The following is a 19,117-nucleotide window of genomic DNA, read 5'->3' on the forward strand; positions in this document are numbered from 1 at the left end:
CCTCCTCGAGTGCAAGCCTGCCCACCAGTGCGCATGCGCAGGTGGAAAGACTGGCTCTCCCGTTCTGTGCTGCTCTCTCGCCTTTCAGGACCTTCTCTCCAGAACTTGCTGATCAGTACCAATTGCAAGGTGGGTGAGGAGGTACTCATTGCAAAACCAAAAAAACCAAAACAAAAAAAACCCTTAAAACTTGCCAAGATTTTTTAAAAAGGGAAGGTTTGTCTTCCCAAAATGTCTCTCTTCTTTCCTGGAAACTTTCTGAGCTCTCCAAAAAGAGGGAAGCCAGCAGGGGGACCCAAAGCCAGCGGTGGAGTAAGTATACAGATTCCTTAAAGAAAATCTCTTTGTTTCTCCGGGCATCTTAAGAAAATTGGGGGGGGGGGGGAATCCATCGAAAATCTATCTCGGATATGCTATATAGAGAAAGCATATTTGTGTATATTTATAAACACACACACACACACACATAAACATACATTTTCTGCTTTCCTGTATATAGTATCCCTCCCAATACATCAATCCATTAAAAGCCATTTGTAGTTATGCTGGTCATTTGAAGGCTAAGTAAATATATGCTTATATTGGGAGAATAAATGTGATACTAACGATTTAATCAAGAGTTGCTCATTCCCTCTTCAATTTGCAATTTTATGCAAAGTTTTCAAAATGTCCATTTTCGAAGCCCGGAGTTGCAGAGCTCACTTACTTCCAAGTTTCAACTGGAGTTTTTGTTCACCTCGACTCTTGGAATATCTAATCCTATTAAGGATGCATGCATGCATTTGGGAGGAGAGGGGAATTTGCCACAAAATAAATCTCAGGATTATAAACACCAAAAAAAAAAAAACCCACCTAAAAACTCATCCATGCTTCATGGCTTATGAAGAGGTTGGTGAGTAATGAAACCTCCTTCCTTCCTTTACTGATGTCCTGTCCAGGGTTTACACATTCGCAGAGCCCCTTTTACATTTATATTTAACTAGCTTGGGTACCCGGCCATGTCCAGGTTATTTGAAAAAAGGCATTGTTTGTTTTGGGGTGTTAGGTGATATTAGTTTGGTATTTTGTAGCTGTATTTATTATAAAAAGGCCAGTCCTTGATTTCTTTTTTTATGAATGCTCCCAGTAGAAAATACATAACAATGCAGGTGAACTACAATTCCCAGAATCGTGGGGAAAGCCTCCCCAAATACTGCCAGTATTTACAGTTGGCCATGTTGGGCCTGTGTGCCAAGTTTGGTCCAGGTCTGTCATGTGTGGGGTTGGCAGTGGTCTGTGGAAGCCAAATTGGGTGAAGATACTGCAAATCACATCATCCATGGTCTGTCCTCCAAACTTCACCAGGACGTATAGTGAGTCATGGGATGGGAGTGTCTGTGTGCCATGTTTGGTCCAGGTCTGTCATGCATGGGGGTCGCAGTGGTCTCTGGAAGTGAGTGAAGGTACTGCAAGTCCCATCATCCGTGGCGAGTTTGGACAAGATCCATCGTTTGGGTTCACAGTGCTCTCTGAATGTAGGTGAACTACAACTCCTATAAATCAAGGTTAGTTCCCCCCAAACCTGGTCATAGGGGTTCTCCGTGCCAAATGTGGTCCAGGCCCATTGTTGGTGCGGGTCACAGTGCTCTACCTTGATGCAGGGTGAACTACAACTTCCATCCTGCTGAGTCAGTCTCCCAATCCTCTCCAGTCTGTTGAGCTGCTGATCAATTCCTCTCTGTTTGCTGTGTGCCATGGGAAAGGGTTGAGGCAGATGCCTGCCTGTGGTGGAGGAAACACATCAAATGTAAGATGAAATGGTCCCTGAATGAAAGCATTCCTTGAGTGATAGACCATAGTGTTTGGGGAGGACATTGGCAGCGTTTGAGCTACATGTTCATGGCTTGCTATAACCAACAATGTCAGTGGAGGGAATGCCTTTGGAGGCTTCTCAGCACTTGGAACTATAGCCTGTTTGTGGAGGTGGGAGACTGTCTGTGAAATAGACGCCTCTGCCACAAATACACATACACATTTTTCACTTTAGATAGATAGATATTCCTAAAACTTAAACAGTACTTATTGCTATGGCACCTTATGAGGCCTGATTGTTTATCCTCCCTATAGAGTCTATTTTATATACATGGCATTGAATATTTGCCTTTGTATTTGGAAGCTGCTCTGAGTCCCTTCGGGGAGAGAGGGCAGGTTAGAAATATTTATTATTATTATTATTATTATTATTATTATTATTATTATTATTATTATTATTAAACTGTTAAGTGCATATACACTTTTTTTAAAAAAGAGAAAAAATAAATACAATTCAAAATTATGAACTGTTAAGAATTGCAAGAAGAAAATAAATAAAATAAAGAATTCTAGGATGTTAAAAGTGGATATATTTTTGGGTTATTCTACATATATATTGAGTGGAACTACTTTTTACAAACTTTGCCCAAACTTCTTGATTGCTTTACAAGTGGACCCCTCCTTTGCTGAGTACTTAGTTTGTATTTTTTGATCATGGCAGACAAAGGAGAGGAGGGGGTTTGGAAGCTCTTTCGGGGGTCCAACACAGCAGAAAAAGCAAACAAAGGGTGCATCTACATTGTTGAATTAATGCAGTTTGACACCACTTTAATTGCCCTGGCTCAATGGTGTGGAATTATGGGACTTGTGGTTTAGTGAGGGACCAGCACTTTGGCAGAGAAGGCTAAAGATCGGGTCATGTAAAACTAAAACTCCAGGATTCCATAGTACTGAGCCATGGCAGATAACAGTGATGTCAAGTTGTATTAATTCTACAGTGTAGATGCACCCACATTGTTCCACGACCAAGGAATTGGCTTCCTTGGAAAGGAACAGGAGCCATTGCTTGGAAAGTCTTTTTTTTTTACCCCTTTCTCTACCCCCCCCTCTCTCTCCTCTCCTCTCCCCCCCCCCTTTTTTTTCCTGGAGGAAATATTTGATGTTAGTTACCCAGGCCTGCTTCAAACGGGTTGTCTGAGTCACACAGTGAATGAAGGAAACAGTGGCTAACCTCAAAGGCGTCTTTTCTCTCTCTTTTTTTTAATAGCTCCAGGAGATGCACTGCAAGAATGGTTAAATAAGAACAGATGTTGGCTTTGCAGGCTGTACCTACAGACCGGTCTTGGCTGCAAAGCGCTGTAGGCACTCAAACCAATTCTGATTCCAAATCTGGAAAATTCAAATGGGCTGCATTTGAATGGCCCTCTTACACATTTACTTGGGATGACTCTCTTTGTTCAGTGGGATCTACATGGCAAAGTAAGTGTTCACAAAATTGGTCCTTTATAATGTGTGGGATGTGATTAATTAATGTGACATAAATTTGAGAACATGACTGTATTCCAAAGGTGCATCTGCACATTAGAATTAATACACTTTGACACCACTTTAACTGCTATGGCTCCATGCTATGGAATCCTGGATTTGTAGTTTGTTGAGGCACCAGCATTCTTAACTCCTTGCAAAATGGAAACTCCCATGATTCCACAGTGTTGAGCAATGGCAATTAAAGTCCTGTGAAACTGCATTAATTCTACAAGTGAAGGTCGTTACTGGGGTCTGTCACTTGTTGCCTAGCCTGCATGGGAAGCCCAGTTCTCTGCAGAGCCTAGCAAAGTTACTTTTCCAGACTGGTTAAAACTCTTTAACACTGGTTTTCAAAGGTTGGCATTTCAGAAATGTGAAACATTTCTTTGTTTCACAAACAGAAAAAAATATGGGTAGAATAACATAAGTAATTTAAATGCCTGGCATAATTATATCTTAAAATGCAGAATAATCTGGTTTAGTGTTGATAAACTTGTTAGCATGTTCTCACCTGTGTGGGGGTGCAACAATGTGGCAGCATTTGGTCCAGAAGGGAAGTAATTCTAGTGACTGTTCAGGTAAATTTTCTACGAAATGGAAAAGGGTTTATTTCCTATGTGGATATTGACATTTGAATATAATATTTTTCAGTTCTTTAAAATACGCCATTTTGATTTTATCTTCTGTCTCAAATGGTGCCTTACAACCTTAGAAATATAGTAGATGGTTGCTTTTTCAGTTAATGCAAAAAAAAAAAAGATCATAAAAAATGCTTGGGGGAGTCGTTGGTTTTAATTTTCAATCAGTTCCACCCACTAGCATTCTATCCTCATGTAGTTGCATATAGCTTTAAAATAATTGAACACTTCGATCAAACTGTATGCTATCTTTAACCTCTTTTTCATTTTGGGAGCAGGCAGTAATAAACTGAAGTATTCTTGTATTCTTAAAAGCAACTGTAGTTTTGTAAAAATTGTGTCAATCAGAACATACATTAAATAAACAATTGCCTTTGATGAAGAATTATCTAAAATTTAAACCAGTGGTTCCCAACCTTTGGTCCTCCAGGTGTTTTGGACTTCAGCTCCCACAGTTCCTAACAGCTGGTAAGATGGCTGGGATTTCTGGGATTTGAAGTCCAAAACATCTGGAGAACCAAAGGTTGGGAACCACTGTTTTAAACTAAGGGATATAATATGCTAATCTTCTGTGCTGCATTCTCAGTATATTTTTATAATGTTCTTCTATCATACTATTGAATTGTAGCCTCCCTCCAGGATTCCCGCACTTCTGTTTTTCAGACTGATATCTGTGGGATAAAATGAAAGTCAAAGGTAGAAATTCTGAAAGAATATTGTTTTAGGAGAAGTTCCGTTTTTTATTTTTCTTTGAAGTTCAGAACATCTCAATGTTAGAACTGATCAGACTGTACAGAACAGATATGGCACATGATTTCATGAGCTAAGATGAGTGCTTTAACCAAGACTAACTGGTTAGTCGTTGTAATAATGCGTATAATTAAGCTTATCCTTAAAATAAAATGGCCCAACATATTCAAATATTTTAAAATACAATTTCTTGATCATATATCTCCTAATATTCTAAATAGTTAAACACGAATTGAAGGGAAAAACCCCTTCCATATTTGAAGATGGTTCCTCTTTGTAAAACACCTCTTTGTAAAACACTACAATGCATTTTTTCTGTTGGCTTAAAGATATGCTGGTGGGCTCTTCAACTCTTCAGTCTTTCTGGAGAGATTACAGTCTGTTAACAGGAAGACCCTTTAGTATGGATTTGAGTCAGCATACTTCCAAGAACTGCTTTGAAAGTACCTGATAATGCTTTCTCTGAAAAGCTAGCTGTGTTAGGCTAAAATCTTGTTGGCTAGTTCCAACTAAAGTAGTTCATCTAATTGGTTTTTGAACAACTAGGTGAAATCCATTGAGTAGGCTTCTTCTCATAGAAATAACTATAAGATTTTAGCTCGGTGTAGCCAAAATAACAGAATCTTCGGATACCATAAACCCTAACACGTTAAATATAGGGAATGATTTTGTAGACTAGAGTCAATTTCAGCAGAAGCAGCTGATGAAGTGTACTCAAAAGTTTTTTTTTTTAAATTTCAGTAGCGCTTGTACCCCTCAATTATTCAAGTATTTACTATCTGCTTTACAACCGTTAATGGAAAGTCTTCCAGTTTACACAAAAAGACAGGGGTATATGTTTAATTTTATTGTGTCTGGGAACTTGGGAGAGGTTTCTGCTTAAGATCAGGAGTACTTTCATATTTCTAATATTTAGTGATGGCTGAGTTTCTTATAGACCTCACTTTCTTGGGAAAGATGGTAGTGGAAATTGTTGCAGAGCAGTTCCAGGTAAATAATTCAATGGTAAGATAGATATAGGTTGTTTGAAAGATGATATCAGTGGTGCTATGTTTGCGGTTTGCATATGGCTTTTTATGGAATTTTAATATTAAAAGTTTCAATATTATAAATTGTTTAATTGCTTTTAAAGTAACTCTTATAATTAAACTTTTATTAATTACTTTGCATCATTTTAATATGTTGTTTTTCAATATTGTATGTTGTTAGCTGTCTGGAATATATTGGAAGAAAGATGGAATATGCAGCAAATTAATAAAATAACAAGTCCACAAATGTTTAGGCCCTGTTGTGTGTTAGGTTTTATGAAGTCCAAAGATTTTTCACCGTTTTGCTAATGTGCTTCTCACTCTTCCACCTTATTACTTGTGTCTTAACTTTTATTTGTTGTCAGGTTGAATTTGAATGATCCAATTAGAGGAGTTTCTTTCTTGTGTCTTCTGTAGCAGGTTTATTTTGTTGAAGAACAAATTGCCATGCAGAGTCCCAGTTCATGTATAGTTTTCTCCATACTCATTTTCTTCTGCAATGGAAATTGATTTCTCAGGGCCCTTCCAGACAGGCCCTATATTCCAGGATCTGATCCCAGGTTTTCTGCTTTAAACTGAATTATATGAACCTGTACTTCCAGATAATCTGAAATTAGCAGAAAACTTGGGATCAGATCCTGGGATATAGGGCCTGTCTGGAGGGGCCCGCAGTTGAATCCTATGCACGTTTGACTTAGTAAAGAAGACTGATGAAGCTCACTTCAGGTAAGTAGGCATTGGATTGCAAGCTTAGTTGTTTATATAATTTAGAGATGAAAATACATTTCAAAATTATCTTTAAAGATCCAATCCCATCATTTCCAGATGAAAATATTTATTTTCTCACAGAGAAAAAAAGTGACTTCAAGCTTTTCTGGTTTGTAGATATAGACTGCAAATTCGAATAGTTTTGAATAGCTAAGAACCACCAAAAGCTTTTAAGGAGTCAAGTTCTATCAAGTTTTAGCGAAGCCACCTTTACTGAGGCATCATGACAACATTCCTAAAACATAATAAGCTTTCTCTTAGAACTTGAATTAGGTTATTGGACTAGATTATCTGATGTAGAAAAACCTTTCTTTGTACTTGAAATATTTACTATCTTGGTAAGATTCCAGTCCCTATGATGTCACTTAACTTTATAGCATGATTAATAAGTTGGCTTTGTTTCTCTTTGATTCACGTTGCTACTTGAACACTTAATGCCCAAGGGCTATATATAAGATTTTTCTTTTTGTGTTCTGAAGTTTATTTGACTGGAATGGTTGACTTGAATAGGTATAGCTTGTCTTTATGTCTGTTTTGTAGCAGATTTAAAATCTCTCACTTTGTCTCCGCTCTGTATGCTCAGAATCATTTCCTATATTGGAAACTGGTAGACATAGCTTCCTTGATGTGGTTTAAGTAATCTTTTCTGAGAAAAAAAATACCTGTGCTAATGCTCCAGAGCAAATAATTGTTTTTCCTGATCAGGTCCATCTAACCCAATGCTCTTGATTAAAACAGTAACTAACCCAATGATTGTGGGGGAAGAGATCTTGGAGCATCTTTGAGACTAATCAAGAGAAAAAAATTTGTAGCATGAGTAAACTACTTCATCAAATGCATACAGATAAACCATCAGGTACATCTGTTGAAGTAAACTTAGTCAATGAACGCTTATAGTATCAATTTCTTTCTCTGCTACAACTGTAGGGCAATAATAAACATATTCAAAAGAAAGAAGTGTACCTTTTGTAGGCTACATGATGGCACTTCTCCCTTTTACATAAAGAATTCTCTTTATTTTCACAAAGGAGTGATTTGGTAATGAATCATACAATAGAGGGCAAGTTTTTTTGTAATGAACAAGTTGTAAAGGAGTATTTTTTATAATAGCTCATGATTTTGCATGCAGAGCATGGCTCAAGTTATTGCTTATTTTAGGATGTGTATCACAAGTTGTTTCCATAATGAGTTAAACTTCTGTGCACATGTGTATATAGTGTTGCCCACACAAACGCCTTTATGCTATGTATGTTTTCAAGTGGACAGCAGTCAGCAGTGGGAAGCGAATACTGTAGTACTATTAAATACAGGTCATTTCAGCAAGAAGGTGCAAGATTTAAGATATGTTCATAATGAAAAACTGCAGAATTGTTGGTGTTTGAATTTGATGAGGGACTCTACTTCACTCCCCTGAACACAGGCACTACCATTCCATAACATAATGTTCAGTTTTCCCCAACTACAAATCCCAATTTTCACATGGTATATACATGGCAATTAAAGTGGTATCAATCTGCTACAATTGTGCAGTATGAATGCACAACTGGTATGCAACTAAAGACAAGGTAAGAAGAAAATGAGCTCAAAAGGAATGATCAAAGCAGGAGCATGTAAGGAATTGGCTAGTTCATATTAATAAAGCAAAGCATTCTGCTTAGGGTTGACTTATAAGATTCATATGGCAGTTTATATATGCATTTTGAAACATCCAATGTACTTAAGTTCCAGACATGAATTTTAGGCATGTGGGACCAAGCATGAAGCTTTTGTTATCTATGTTGGTGTAAACGTTGGCTGTGATAGCTTCTAGAAGCCAATTATGGCTATAACACAATCATGTTGGTATAGTGTTTCGAGATCCCATTTGGCCAACCTTCTGCTTGAGTCAGTGCTCAAGGCAAAGTTAATTATAGTAGGTGTTAGTACCCTTGAGAAACATTAAATCCCATGCAATCATTTACTGGAGGAGAAAATTGGTGTTGAGGAAAGACACTAGAAAATAATGTCTATATCCTCTAGCTCAGGGATTCTCAAACTTTTTCAGCTGCGGAGCCCTTTTTGAAGCAAAAGTTTCTTGTGAAGCCCCAAGAAATGTTTATATATTACATTATATGTAATTTATATACAGTACAGTCTCGCTTATCCAACCTTCACTTATCCAACATTCTGGATTATCCAATGCAGTCTGCCTTTTAGTAGTCAGTGTTTTGTAGTCAATGTTTTCAATACATTGCAATGTTTTGGTGCGAAATTCGTAAATACAGGAATTATTACCTAACATTACTGTGTATTGAACTACTTTTTCTGTTAATTTGGTGTTTGATGTAATTTGATGTTTAATAGGTATTTCCTTAATCCCTCTTTATTATCCAACATTTTCACTTATCCAATGTTCTTCTGGCCCGTTTATGTTGAATAAGTGAGACTCCACTGTATATCAGGGATAGAGAAACTTTTTGACGCATTGCGTTTTAAAATTTGACAGATGGTACAGGCCATTGGCAGATTGAAGGAGAGTGTTTGTGTGAATTAATTGAAAAAGCATGAACAAATCCACATTGCATATATCTCGTTTGTAGTGCAACAAAAAATGAAAGAAAGAAAGAACATCAAATGAAGAACAATTCTAGCCAATTTTAACAGTATTTCAGTGGAAGACCATCCGGTCCAACCCCCTTCTGCCATGCAGAAAAAGCACAAAGTGCCCCTGGCAGATGGCAATCCAGCCTCTGTAGTAATAGTAGTAGTGATAATAATAGTAATAGGAGCAACCCTGGGGGCCATCCAGTCCAGCCCCCTTCTGCCATGCAGTAAAAGCACAATCAAAGCACCCCCAACAGATTGCCACCCAGCCTTTGTAATAATAATAATACAGTAGAGTCTCCCTTATCCAACATTCACTTATCCAACGTTCTGGATTATCCAACGCATTTTTGTAGTCAATGTTTTCAGTACATCGTGATATTTTGGTGCTAAATTTGTAAATACAGTAATTACTACATAGCATTACTGTGTATTGTACTACTTTTTTCTGTCAAGTTTGTTGTCTAACATGATGTTTTGGTACTTAATTTGTAAAATCACAATCTAACTTGATGTTTAATAGGCTTTTCCGTAATCCCTCCTTATTATCCAACATATTCACTTATCCAACATTCTGCCGGCCCATTTATGTTGGATAAGTGAGACTCTACTGTAATAATAATAGCAGGAAAAGCACAATCAAGGCACTCTCTGGGTGGTGGGAAGGAAATAGGGTTTCAGAAGCAAGCAAGGCGAGGGGAAAAGAATCTGGGCAGTGGGGAAGTTGAGGAAAAAAGGCTTCTGGCAGCAAGTGAGGTTGGAGGGGGAGGAGCAGGAAAGAGGACGGAAAGCTTGGAGGAGGAGGAGGAGGAGGAGGAGGAGGAGGAAAGCACGGAGCCCCAAGGGCTCCTCAGAGCAGACTTTTTAAGAACTGCTGCTCTAGCTGAATGGGGGCGAGGAGAGACAACATAAGAACCAAACAAAGCAAACAAGACTTCTATAAGCTAAGGGATGATTTTGAGAAAGGTAGAATTATAACATATTCTTATAAAATCTTCTGAAAGGAAACCTGAGAGTTATTTTTTGGTTTCACCCTTGATAAAATATTATGGCTGCCTTTCTGGATGACCTCACTTGTGCTTTTATAACATACCATACAGAACCATTATCCTACAACTCAGTTTGTTACATATCGTATTTATGACTTTTGCCATATGACTTGTGACATTCCTTGGATTCCTCTAGAACTGGCAATTCATGAATCATCTTGTTTGCTTATTTCTTAAGGCAACTCTAAGAGAATAGAGGCTGTTATCCATACCCACTAACTGGGAAGAAAAAAACTTGAATTCCAAAATGCAATTGCCATCCCTGGACACCTTTTTGTTACAATTTCGAGGAAGCTTTTAAATTGCAAAGCAATTTCTAATAGCAGTTTCTGGGTGAAAATAGGGCAGTGCTCAGAAGCACATGTGGATCTTATGACAAGAAGTGAAATCATGCAATGATGCTCCCAGTTTTCTCGTTTCTTGAAGCTATAGTTTGACCTGTTGCTTCTAGCTTTTATATGCGTTGGCTTACTTTAACTTATTCTTTCTCTTTTGCTGAAGTAATAGTCCTTAAACCCTCATTTATATTCTTTTTTTCCAGGGCTGAAGATAGTGATGACTTGAAAGAGCATCTTCCTCTGATCCATGGGTTCTTCTTTGGGAGTTGATCAAAGTGGGGAAGACAGATGAGCAAACTCAACAGCTTTTCCTCTGCTCAGACACAGTATAAAGACTCTCAACTCATCCTGACAAAAAGCAGATTGTTATCTCGCTACCGGACATTTCGTGATGATGAGTGGGAAGTTGTGGAGCGCACACTCAGCCTCCTGCAGGCCAGTAGGTTTTACTGGGGGGCCTTGTCTGTGCAGGAGGCCCATGCAAGGTTACTGCAAGAACCAGTGGGGACCTATCTTTTGCGAGACAGCTCTCAGGGAAATTGCCTCTTCAGCCTCAGTGTCCGCATACCATCTGGACCTGTCAGTCTCCGGATCTCTTTTCAGAAGGGCTACTTTTGGCTGAAGGATTGGTTCTCAGACTGTGTGGTAAGGCTTCTCGACCTGGTGGTGGCAGGAGCCAGGACCACCCCTCTCTACTGTGATGAACTGGGAAAAGTCCGTCTTGTATTTTCTGAGCCCCTCTGCAGGGAGTTCAGGATGGTACCCATGCTGCAGGAGCTCTGCCGTAAAACCTTAATCGCTTCTGGTTTCCTCAGACAGAGCACTCCTTGGAATTTTCTTCCCTGTTGGGAACAGACAAGTAGCAAAGAGTCCGTGGCAGACAAAAGTATGCAAGTGCCAACAATGCCAATATGCTAAATAAATATGACATTATTTTAACTGTTTTCTTAGAAGCGCCTTTAAACAGCTACCCATGGACAGTGCTTTTTATAGGACAAAGTTGAATGTTCCCTGACTCCTAGTTACAGATAATCTCTCTACCTTGGCAGCTTGTTTCATCTTTGAATTTAGCCAATATTATACTGAGCAAGAGGAATGTTGTTCAGTGTTCTTGATGCCTAAGTCAATTCCCATGAGTCTTTCCTGATGAAATATTTAATTCTATTTCAGTGATTAATGCTTTGGAGATTGAATGCTGCTCTGTGGGTCTGAAAAGATACAGGTTTGTGTATGTGGGGTGGATGTGAAATATAGACTGACAACCTTATTATCAATAATGCAGAAAATTACAGTACTTGAGAAACGCAGAGCCCCTTGCACTCCTGCCTATTCACAGATGTATCAGTTATAAAACTATTCATTCTGCATTCTATTTGCTGGAGATGACTTGTCTTATCAGCAGGAAAAAAGCCAATATGCCATGACCAACTGGGAATTGGGAGATCTAGGGTTTAATCTGCACTTTGCCAGAGGACATATCAGATGATCTTTGGTTAGTAACTCACTCTCTTTCTCTCAGCCAGACCCACCTCACAGCACTGTTGTATGGGGAAAAGGAGAGAAAGACAGGGCGTATATGCTGCCTTGTGTTCATGGGAGGAAAGTTAGTACCATATCTCAATTTGTAAAATTGAGATATGGTACTGATACTGGAGTCAGTGTTCATATCTTTATTAGGGTCAACTAAAATATTTCAAAATAGAGAGCCAGCTTCTGAGTTTTCCTGAACTCGTAATCAGGCTATATATCAAGGAAAGCAGGAGCTGAAGGAGGGGGTAGGTGAGGACAAAATGCTTTGAAGTAGGTTGCCACATTTATTCACAGCCTTAAGAAAAAGTTCAACAATATCTCTAAATCTTTTTTTCATGTATTACCCTATATTAAATTTTCAATCAAGTTATTGAGTAGTGTATACAAAAGTAGGGGAAATTGGAACCATCCAGTATAAATTTATAATGGGCACATTGGCAGTGATTAATAAGACCAGAAACTCCCAGGTTTTGTTCCTGTTATTTCTAGTTTTATTTTTGAGATCCATATGCACTTTTTTGCCAATAATTTCTGTCAGTGCCCAGTGCTGTCAGAACCTTTTTGTACCTGTTCCCTATTTTAATCCAGTATAAAATCTGGGACTTCCCTATCAGTCTGGATATGCCCAAAATGAAGCATAAGAGCATGTGTTTATGTACCTTTTCATTGTCTTATATTTTTAAATCCGTATCTCTGTGTATATATTGTCCCCTCTTTTCTTTTAACAGCCATTGTTGTTTGTGTCTTCAAGTTGTTTCCAATTTATGATGATTGTAAGGTGACCTACCATGAGGTTTTACTGGCAGATTTGTTCAGAGGGGTTTGCCATTGCCTTCCTCTGAAGCTGAGAGAGTGTGACTTGCCCAAGGTCACTCAGTGCCTTTTCATGGCTAAGGAGCTATTTGAGACCTGGTCTCCTGAATTGCACTGGCTCCAAAGAAGGCTGTATAAATATTTATAATATGACTTGGTAAGTCCGCAATAAGACAGAACTCTCTATTTTTTAATTTTTGCCTATAATGTATTTTATTCCCAACATAAATGCCCTGAAGAACACGAACTATATTCCCTTGGCTCACATAACTCACTATACACTCAATAAATTTTCTGATCCTCAAAACTCAGTATACACTCTATAAATGTTCTGATCCTCAAAAAAGGACAGGAGACTGGAGCAACGTCATGCTATCATACTGATCTTCCAAGCAAAGTAATATTCAAGATTTTTCAAGTAAGATTTTTATCATATATGGAGCAAAAATTGCCAGATATTCAAATTGGGTTGAGAAAAGGAAGAGGTTGTAAGGATCATATTGCAAGCATATGTTAATAAGGGAATGTATCAGAAAACATCAGAAGAATATACATTTACTGTGTAGATTACACTAAAGATTTTGAGTGTTTACGTAATGAGAAATTATGGTATGCTCTAAAAGTAATTGGTTGCCACAATGTCTGATGGTCCTGTAATTTCACCATTGTTATGGACAAGAGGCCACTCTCAGGACAAAGTATGGAGAAACAGAATTGTTTCCAGTTGAGAATGGGGTTTGGTGCATTTTATGACACAATCTCTTTCATTTTTATGCAACCCCCCCCCCCCCAAAAAAAAAAAAACTCAGAAAGGATTAGACCAGGATGGAGGGAATGTTTAAACTTAGCTGATGGAGTAAGGCATGGGACTATATTTGGTCTGACCTTGACAATTCCAACTGTATCTAAATCTCAATGCTACCTCACTGCATTGAACCAAAGAAAAAAAAAGGATGGAGTGAGGAGAAATATTTAACTCATGGGTTTTTAAAAAGATAAACTGCTATTTTCTTACAAAAGATGACCCAGAATTTCTCTGACTGAAAGATATAAACACAGTGCTTCAAAGACTTATACACTGGTTGTTCTACAGCACCACCTTGTGAGAGTATTTTGCAAGGTCTTTTGGAATATGTTAGATCTATTCCATTTCCACTCTCAGTGAAGCTAGTCTTCGCCAGTGCTTGGAAAGTTACTTTTTGAAAGCTGTCAGTTCCTGTTAGATATCACACTGTTTTAAAAGTAACTGGTTATTTTTACTTGTTAACATGCTAAAACTGTATCTCATGTTTTCCATTACTTTCTGTTATTTTTCTGAGAGAAAAGACAGTCCTGATAAGAAAATGGCATAAAATTTGAAAAATGCTTCTAAAATGATTTTGAAAAGTAGGACTCCTACACCAGTAAAGTTGGTCTAGTGCTAGTCATTATATTACTTATGAAATATACATTTATACTCCCCATCCCATTCTGCCAGAAATAGTTACAGGCTACGGTAACTTTCTACATTAAGATTCCAAGTGTTTTGATAACCACTTTTTAGTCACGAGAACAACAATTATAAACTTAATTCTAATGTAAATCAGTGCAGACAACATCTGAGAAGGAATATCTTTATGTTCAGATTTGGGGGGGGTGTGTGTTTGTTTTCCCTGATAAACTGGAATTTGATCTTGCAGCATATTAAACTTGGTATTTCATTGCCACATGATGTTGAAATGCTTTTGACAGACTATGATGCAGTTGGCCCTCCACATTGGTTTAACCTTTGGATAATTCGATTATTTGCAGATTTGATTAATATGTTATCACTAGAAATCTCAACACCCTCCACCGTCACTCTATGGCCAACCTCCTCAAGCTTTGTAACTCAATTAGAAATCATATATTTTAAACCTTGACAGTCTTAAGTACATTTTCACTAAAGAGTTATATCAGTTTGATATCACTTTTATAATCATGGTGCTGTCCAAAGGCATGCTACAGTTTAAAGTTTAGTATGGGTCATAAGAATTCTATATTCCTCACTAAAGTATATGTTGGAAATGACAACCTTCATCAAGCCTTCTCTAGCAATCTGTTTTTCTATTATCTTGTTTACGATTTCCTGTACGTGTGTTCTGGTGTGCAGCTTCCTTTACTTTATGGTTTCTGAGAAGTTATAAAAGGGGCTGCCGACCACATGCTCTTTTTCTCTCCTTTTAACTATGTGACCTGTTGATAGCTGTTTTGTTAAAGAGAGATGCACTGGCCGGCTGGCACAGGGAACCATCTCAAATATATTTGAAACTGGGCTGATAAGTTTTTTTGTACCTGTGCATGTTGATCACATGAAAGTTGTGAGTAAACCAAGTATGTTATTTCCATCAAAGTCGTCTTCATTTTTGTCTCTTGATTCATAATCTGAACCAAGTTGTTTTATGGGAGAGTACTTTTTTGGGCACTGATAAAAACACTTCTAAAGCTCTGTTTTTATCTACTGGCAAATCTCTGTTTTTCCTGACAGATCGGAGATTGCTGGTTACTCAGTCCAACAACTGAAACCATTGCCTAGCATAATTATATTTGGTTGTATATTACAAGAGGAGATTCTGCTCTAAAGGGTTTTTTGGTGCTTCTCTAAAAGGTTATGTTCTCTAATACTATGAATGTCAAGATTAATTAGGACCAAGCTGAGACTGTTGAAAGTTGTACCAAACTGGAAAATTGGGAATTCTAGCCAGCATAGTGAAGTAGTTTTGAGTATTGGAATACAATTCTGCAGACCAGGATTTGAATCTCCGCTCAGCTATGAAAACCACTGATAGCATTGAGCAAGTCATACTCTCTAACTGCAGAGGAAGGCAATACCAACCTTTCTCTGAACAAAATGATGCTGGAAATTTGAAGTTTTTCTAAGTCCTGTGGATAGCCGAAGGATGTCTGGCAAGCTTCACTAACTGCAGATGTCACGAATCAGAAAGAGGAACCAGGAATCTCACCTGGTTGATGGCAAACAACAGATAATTTGTTGTTGAAGGCTTTCATGGCTGGAATCACAGGGTGGTTGTGTGTTTTCTGGGCTGTATGGCTATGTTCCAGTAACTCTGGAACATGGCCATACAGCCCAGAAAACACACAACACCACAACAGATAATGTATTCCATTTGTGCAAAAAGGACACTCGTACAGTATGGATGCTCAAAGGGTACAAGTGTAAAAGCATAATCATAAACAGGCATTTTTATACACAAGAATTCCCATGCATTAACATTGCCATGTTTTGAAGCTTACTTCCTTTCCCCTGATTGGCTAGCACTGAGAAAGCGTCCAACAAGCCTCTGATTGGCCAGGAGGTGGGTCTTAGCTGGTGCCCGGCATGACTGGAGGAGGCGGTGATGATGTAGCCCGGGATCTCCTCCCAGCTGATCAAGGGGCTCCCAATGGGATGGCGAGGCGGTCTTGGGGGCGGTGAGGTCCTAGGGGTCAAACCAACCCCATAGTGTGTAGCAACGGAATGCTGGAGACAAGGAAAAATCCAAAAGATGATTTGACATGACCCTGCCGAAGAAAACAACAAGGGTTGTGCCAGAAATCTTCCCATGCAGGGGAGATAAAGAGTCCCAAAGATGAGTATAGTTGATGTGATCACTATCAAAGTTTCATCCTGGACTGTTGTCCCACAAATAGCTGAGATCCCTCAGGGGAACTGCTAGGCAGTGGGTGGATGGGCTCCCGCTGAGATCAGGAAGGTCCTTTGTCCCATAGATTATGTCCCATCTCTGGTTCTCGCACAGAGTGTGGAATGGGTATCTGGAATTTCTCAAGAGAGGTTACTGGAGTTCATGGGTTGTACATTTGTCTTCATTTCAGAGTTCAATAATAATAAAAATATAAAAATACATAAGAGAGTTCATGTGATGTTTGGGCCCGGGCTGTGGCGCAAGCTGGTGAGCAGCCAACTGAGTCCAATCACTCTGACCAAGAGGTCATGAGTTCGAGGCCAGCTCGGAGCCTGCGTTTGTCTTTGTTCTATGTCAAGGCATTGAATGTTTGCCTTATATGTGCATTGTGATCCACCCTGAGTTCCCTTCGGGGTGAAGAGGGCAGAATATAAATACTGTAAATAAATAGAGAGGGAAGAGAGGGTGAAGAGAAAGGGTCTTGCCATAGCTGAACACAGGATGAAAAAGGTCATTTGCCTTATATTTTATCCCCTCCATTTGTGTGCCCATCTTCATGTCCACATGAGAAAAATACAATAAAAGAAATATAGAGAGATGCATAGTAGCACAGGCTTGGAAATGGATGTGCTCTGGATACATTTTGTCTTTTCGGCTTGTATCTTGGCTGGGAGAGGGCAAGATGGCGATCTCAATGAAAGTCTTGGAGATTTGCTGGTGCGGACTGGCTCAGGCTGAACAGATGAGCCGAGGGTAGGTGTCCGTGTGTGGGAGCTTGGGGGCTATGGAGTGCAAGCTGCTGCTGGTCTTGTGGAGACTTGAGGGAGGTCGTAGAGATGGAGGCAGCTTCCAGTTCCTCTGTCCTTCCGTCGTTGGGAAACTACAATTCCCACTGTCGCTTTTTTATTAGGGGTGGGGTTGAGGGTCCTCAATTACAAAAAACTTGCCAAGAAAACAACACTTTATGGCCATTGAAATTCAGACATTACTTGGAAGCATTCAACAAAAGACCAGCAAAATCAAAGCTAGAAAAGAAGCTATGTAGCTACTGATCTGTAGAGGTAAAATAATGCACTGTTTCTTTTCCTTGCCGTGTTGTTCTTCCACAGTAGAACATGCTGAGTAAAGCAGAAAAGACTGAACAAGGAACAAACTATCAGAACGTTGTTCCTCCTAAAGTTGTCCCTCCTACCCCCCCCCCCCCAAAAACAACAAAAAAACAGGAACAATAAAATTGACACAGAGAGAAGCCATTTCTTAGAAGAACCCCTTTGACCAGAGCTGGAGTGCATTCACACATTTTTTTTTTCTTTTCCGGTGTTGCCATGCCCTCACATTTGTACATTGTGATTTTACTTTTATGGACAGTTCAATGTGCAGGTAAACAAAGTTTTATTCCTTTATTCTCTTTACTCTTGGATTTATTCAGTATATAAATAGTTTTAAGTAGTGCCTTAGACCATTAGCCTCCATTTTTTCTACTAAATATTCCCTTGTGTTTTTGCCTTACATATGCATGATTTGCCTCAGTAATCTGTTCAAGAATCTTACAGGTTTTCAGAACTTGATGTATAGAGTGTGGCTTTCTATGCAAATAAGGAATCATAAATGTAAAACAATGCTGTATTGTTTTCCTCCTCAATTCATTGTATAGTGGTAGCATTATGCCACTTTAAAATGGAATATAGTGTATACTGAATAGAAATTGAAAGTGTGTTTATTAGGTATAATTGTTTAGTTTCTTCTCCAGTTAACTGGAGGGTTTTAAAAATTGATTTGTGTTTAATTGTTAAGCTCTCAGTTTAGTATAAAGTACGACAGTACTAGTATTTCTGATATGGCTAAATAGTTTGGCCTTTTGCGGTTTCTGGAACTTCGATTTAAAATGTTGTTTCTCCTGTTCCTTTAATAAACAATGGTGATATAAAAACCTGTAAAGAACAGCAGCTGCTTATATAGTGTGAAGTCTGATACCTATCTATCAGTATGTGACAGATCATGAATTTGTGCTGCAACTGAACAATTATATAAATGCACTATCTCTTACTCTGGATAAAGTTGAATAACTGCTAAAAAAAAAAAAGAGAGAGAGAGAGAGAGAGAAAATAGTCCTACAAGGCAGATCTCCATTTTACAGGTAGTGATGAGGATGGGAAACTGTTATCACCTAATGATTCAGTCCTGTACCTACTTCCCTGAGTACGTCTCACTAAATTGAACATAATTTATTGTTAAGAAAATATTCAAGGCATATTTCTGTAAGTCTGCAGTCCTCAATAATATTGTTTGTTGTTGTGTGCTTTTAAATGGTTTCTGATTTATGGTGACTTTAATGCAATACTATCACAAGGTTTTCTGAGGTTAAGAATATGTAACTTGTCATGGATGAGCGGGAAAATTGAACCCTGGTGTCCAGATTTGTAATCATGTGCTCAAACCATTATATTACACTGCCAAGTAACAATATTACTCAGCAGCAGTAGAGAAATTCCGTACTGAATAAATATGCATGACATTGCATAGTGAAAATATAAAAAGAATTAGCTGTAGAGTTCAAATATGAATAGAAACACCCAGCTAATTACTTTTAACTAAAATGCTATTTCTACTAGGGTTAGTGACAGAGCTGTTATAAACAAG

General features: G+C 38.5%; 1 protein-coding gene across 4 annotated transcripts in view; it reads left to right on the top strand.

Moving 5' to 3' along the window:
* Nucleotides 1–11,508: 11,508 nt before the first annotated feature.
* nfam1 (NFAT activating protein with ITAM motif 1) overlaps nt 11,509–19,117 on the top strand; it is a 39,756-nt gene continuing 32,147 nt past the window's right edge. For all 4 annotated transcript variants that reach the window (XM_016997877.2, XM_008121870.3, XM_008121871.3 and 1 more), the window contains exon 1: nt 11,509–17,857. In XM_016997877.2, coding sequence (XP_016853366.1) covers nt 17,803–17,857 — 55 coding nt within the window. In that variant the 5' untranslated portion in view covers nt 11,509–17,802. The remainder of the gene's footprint in view (nt 17,858–19,117) is intronic.

This window comes from Anolis carolinensis, chromosome 5, assembly GCF_035594765.1.
Source record: "Anolis carolinensis isolate JA03-04 chromosome 5, rAnoCar3.1.pri, whole genome shotgun sequence".
Taxonomy (NCBI): domain Eukaryota; kingdom Metazoa; phylum Chordata; class Lepidosauria; order Squamata; family Dactyloidae; genus Anolis; species Anolis carolinensis.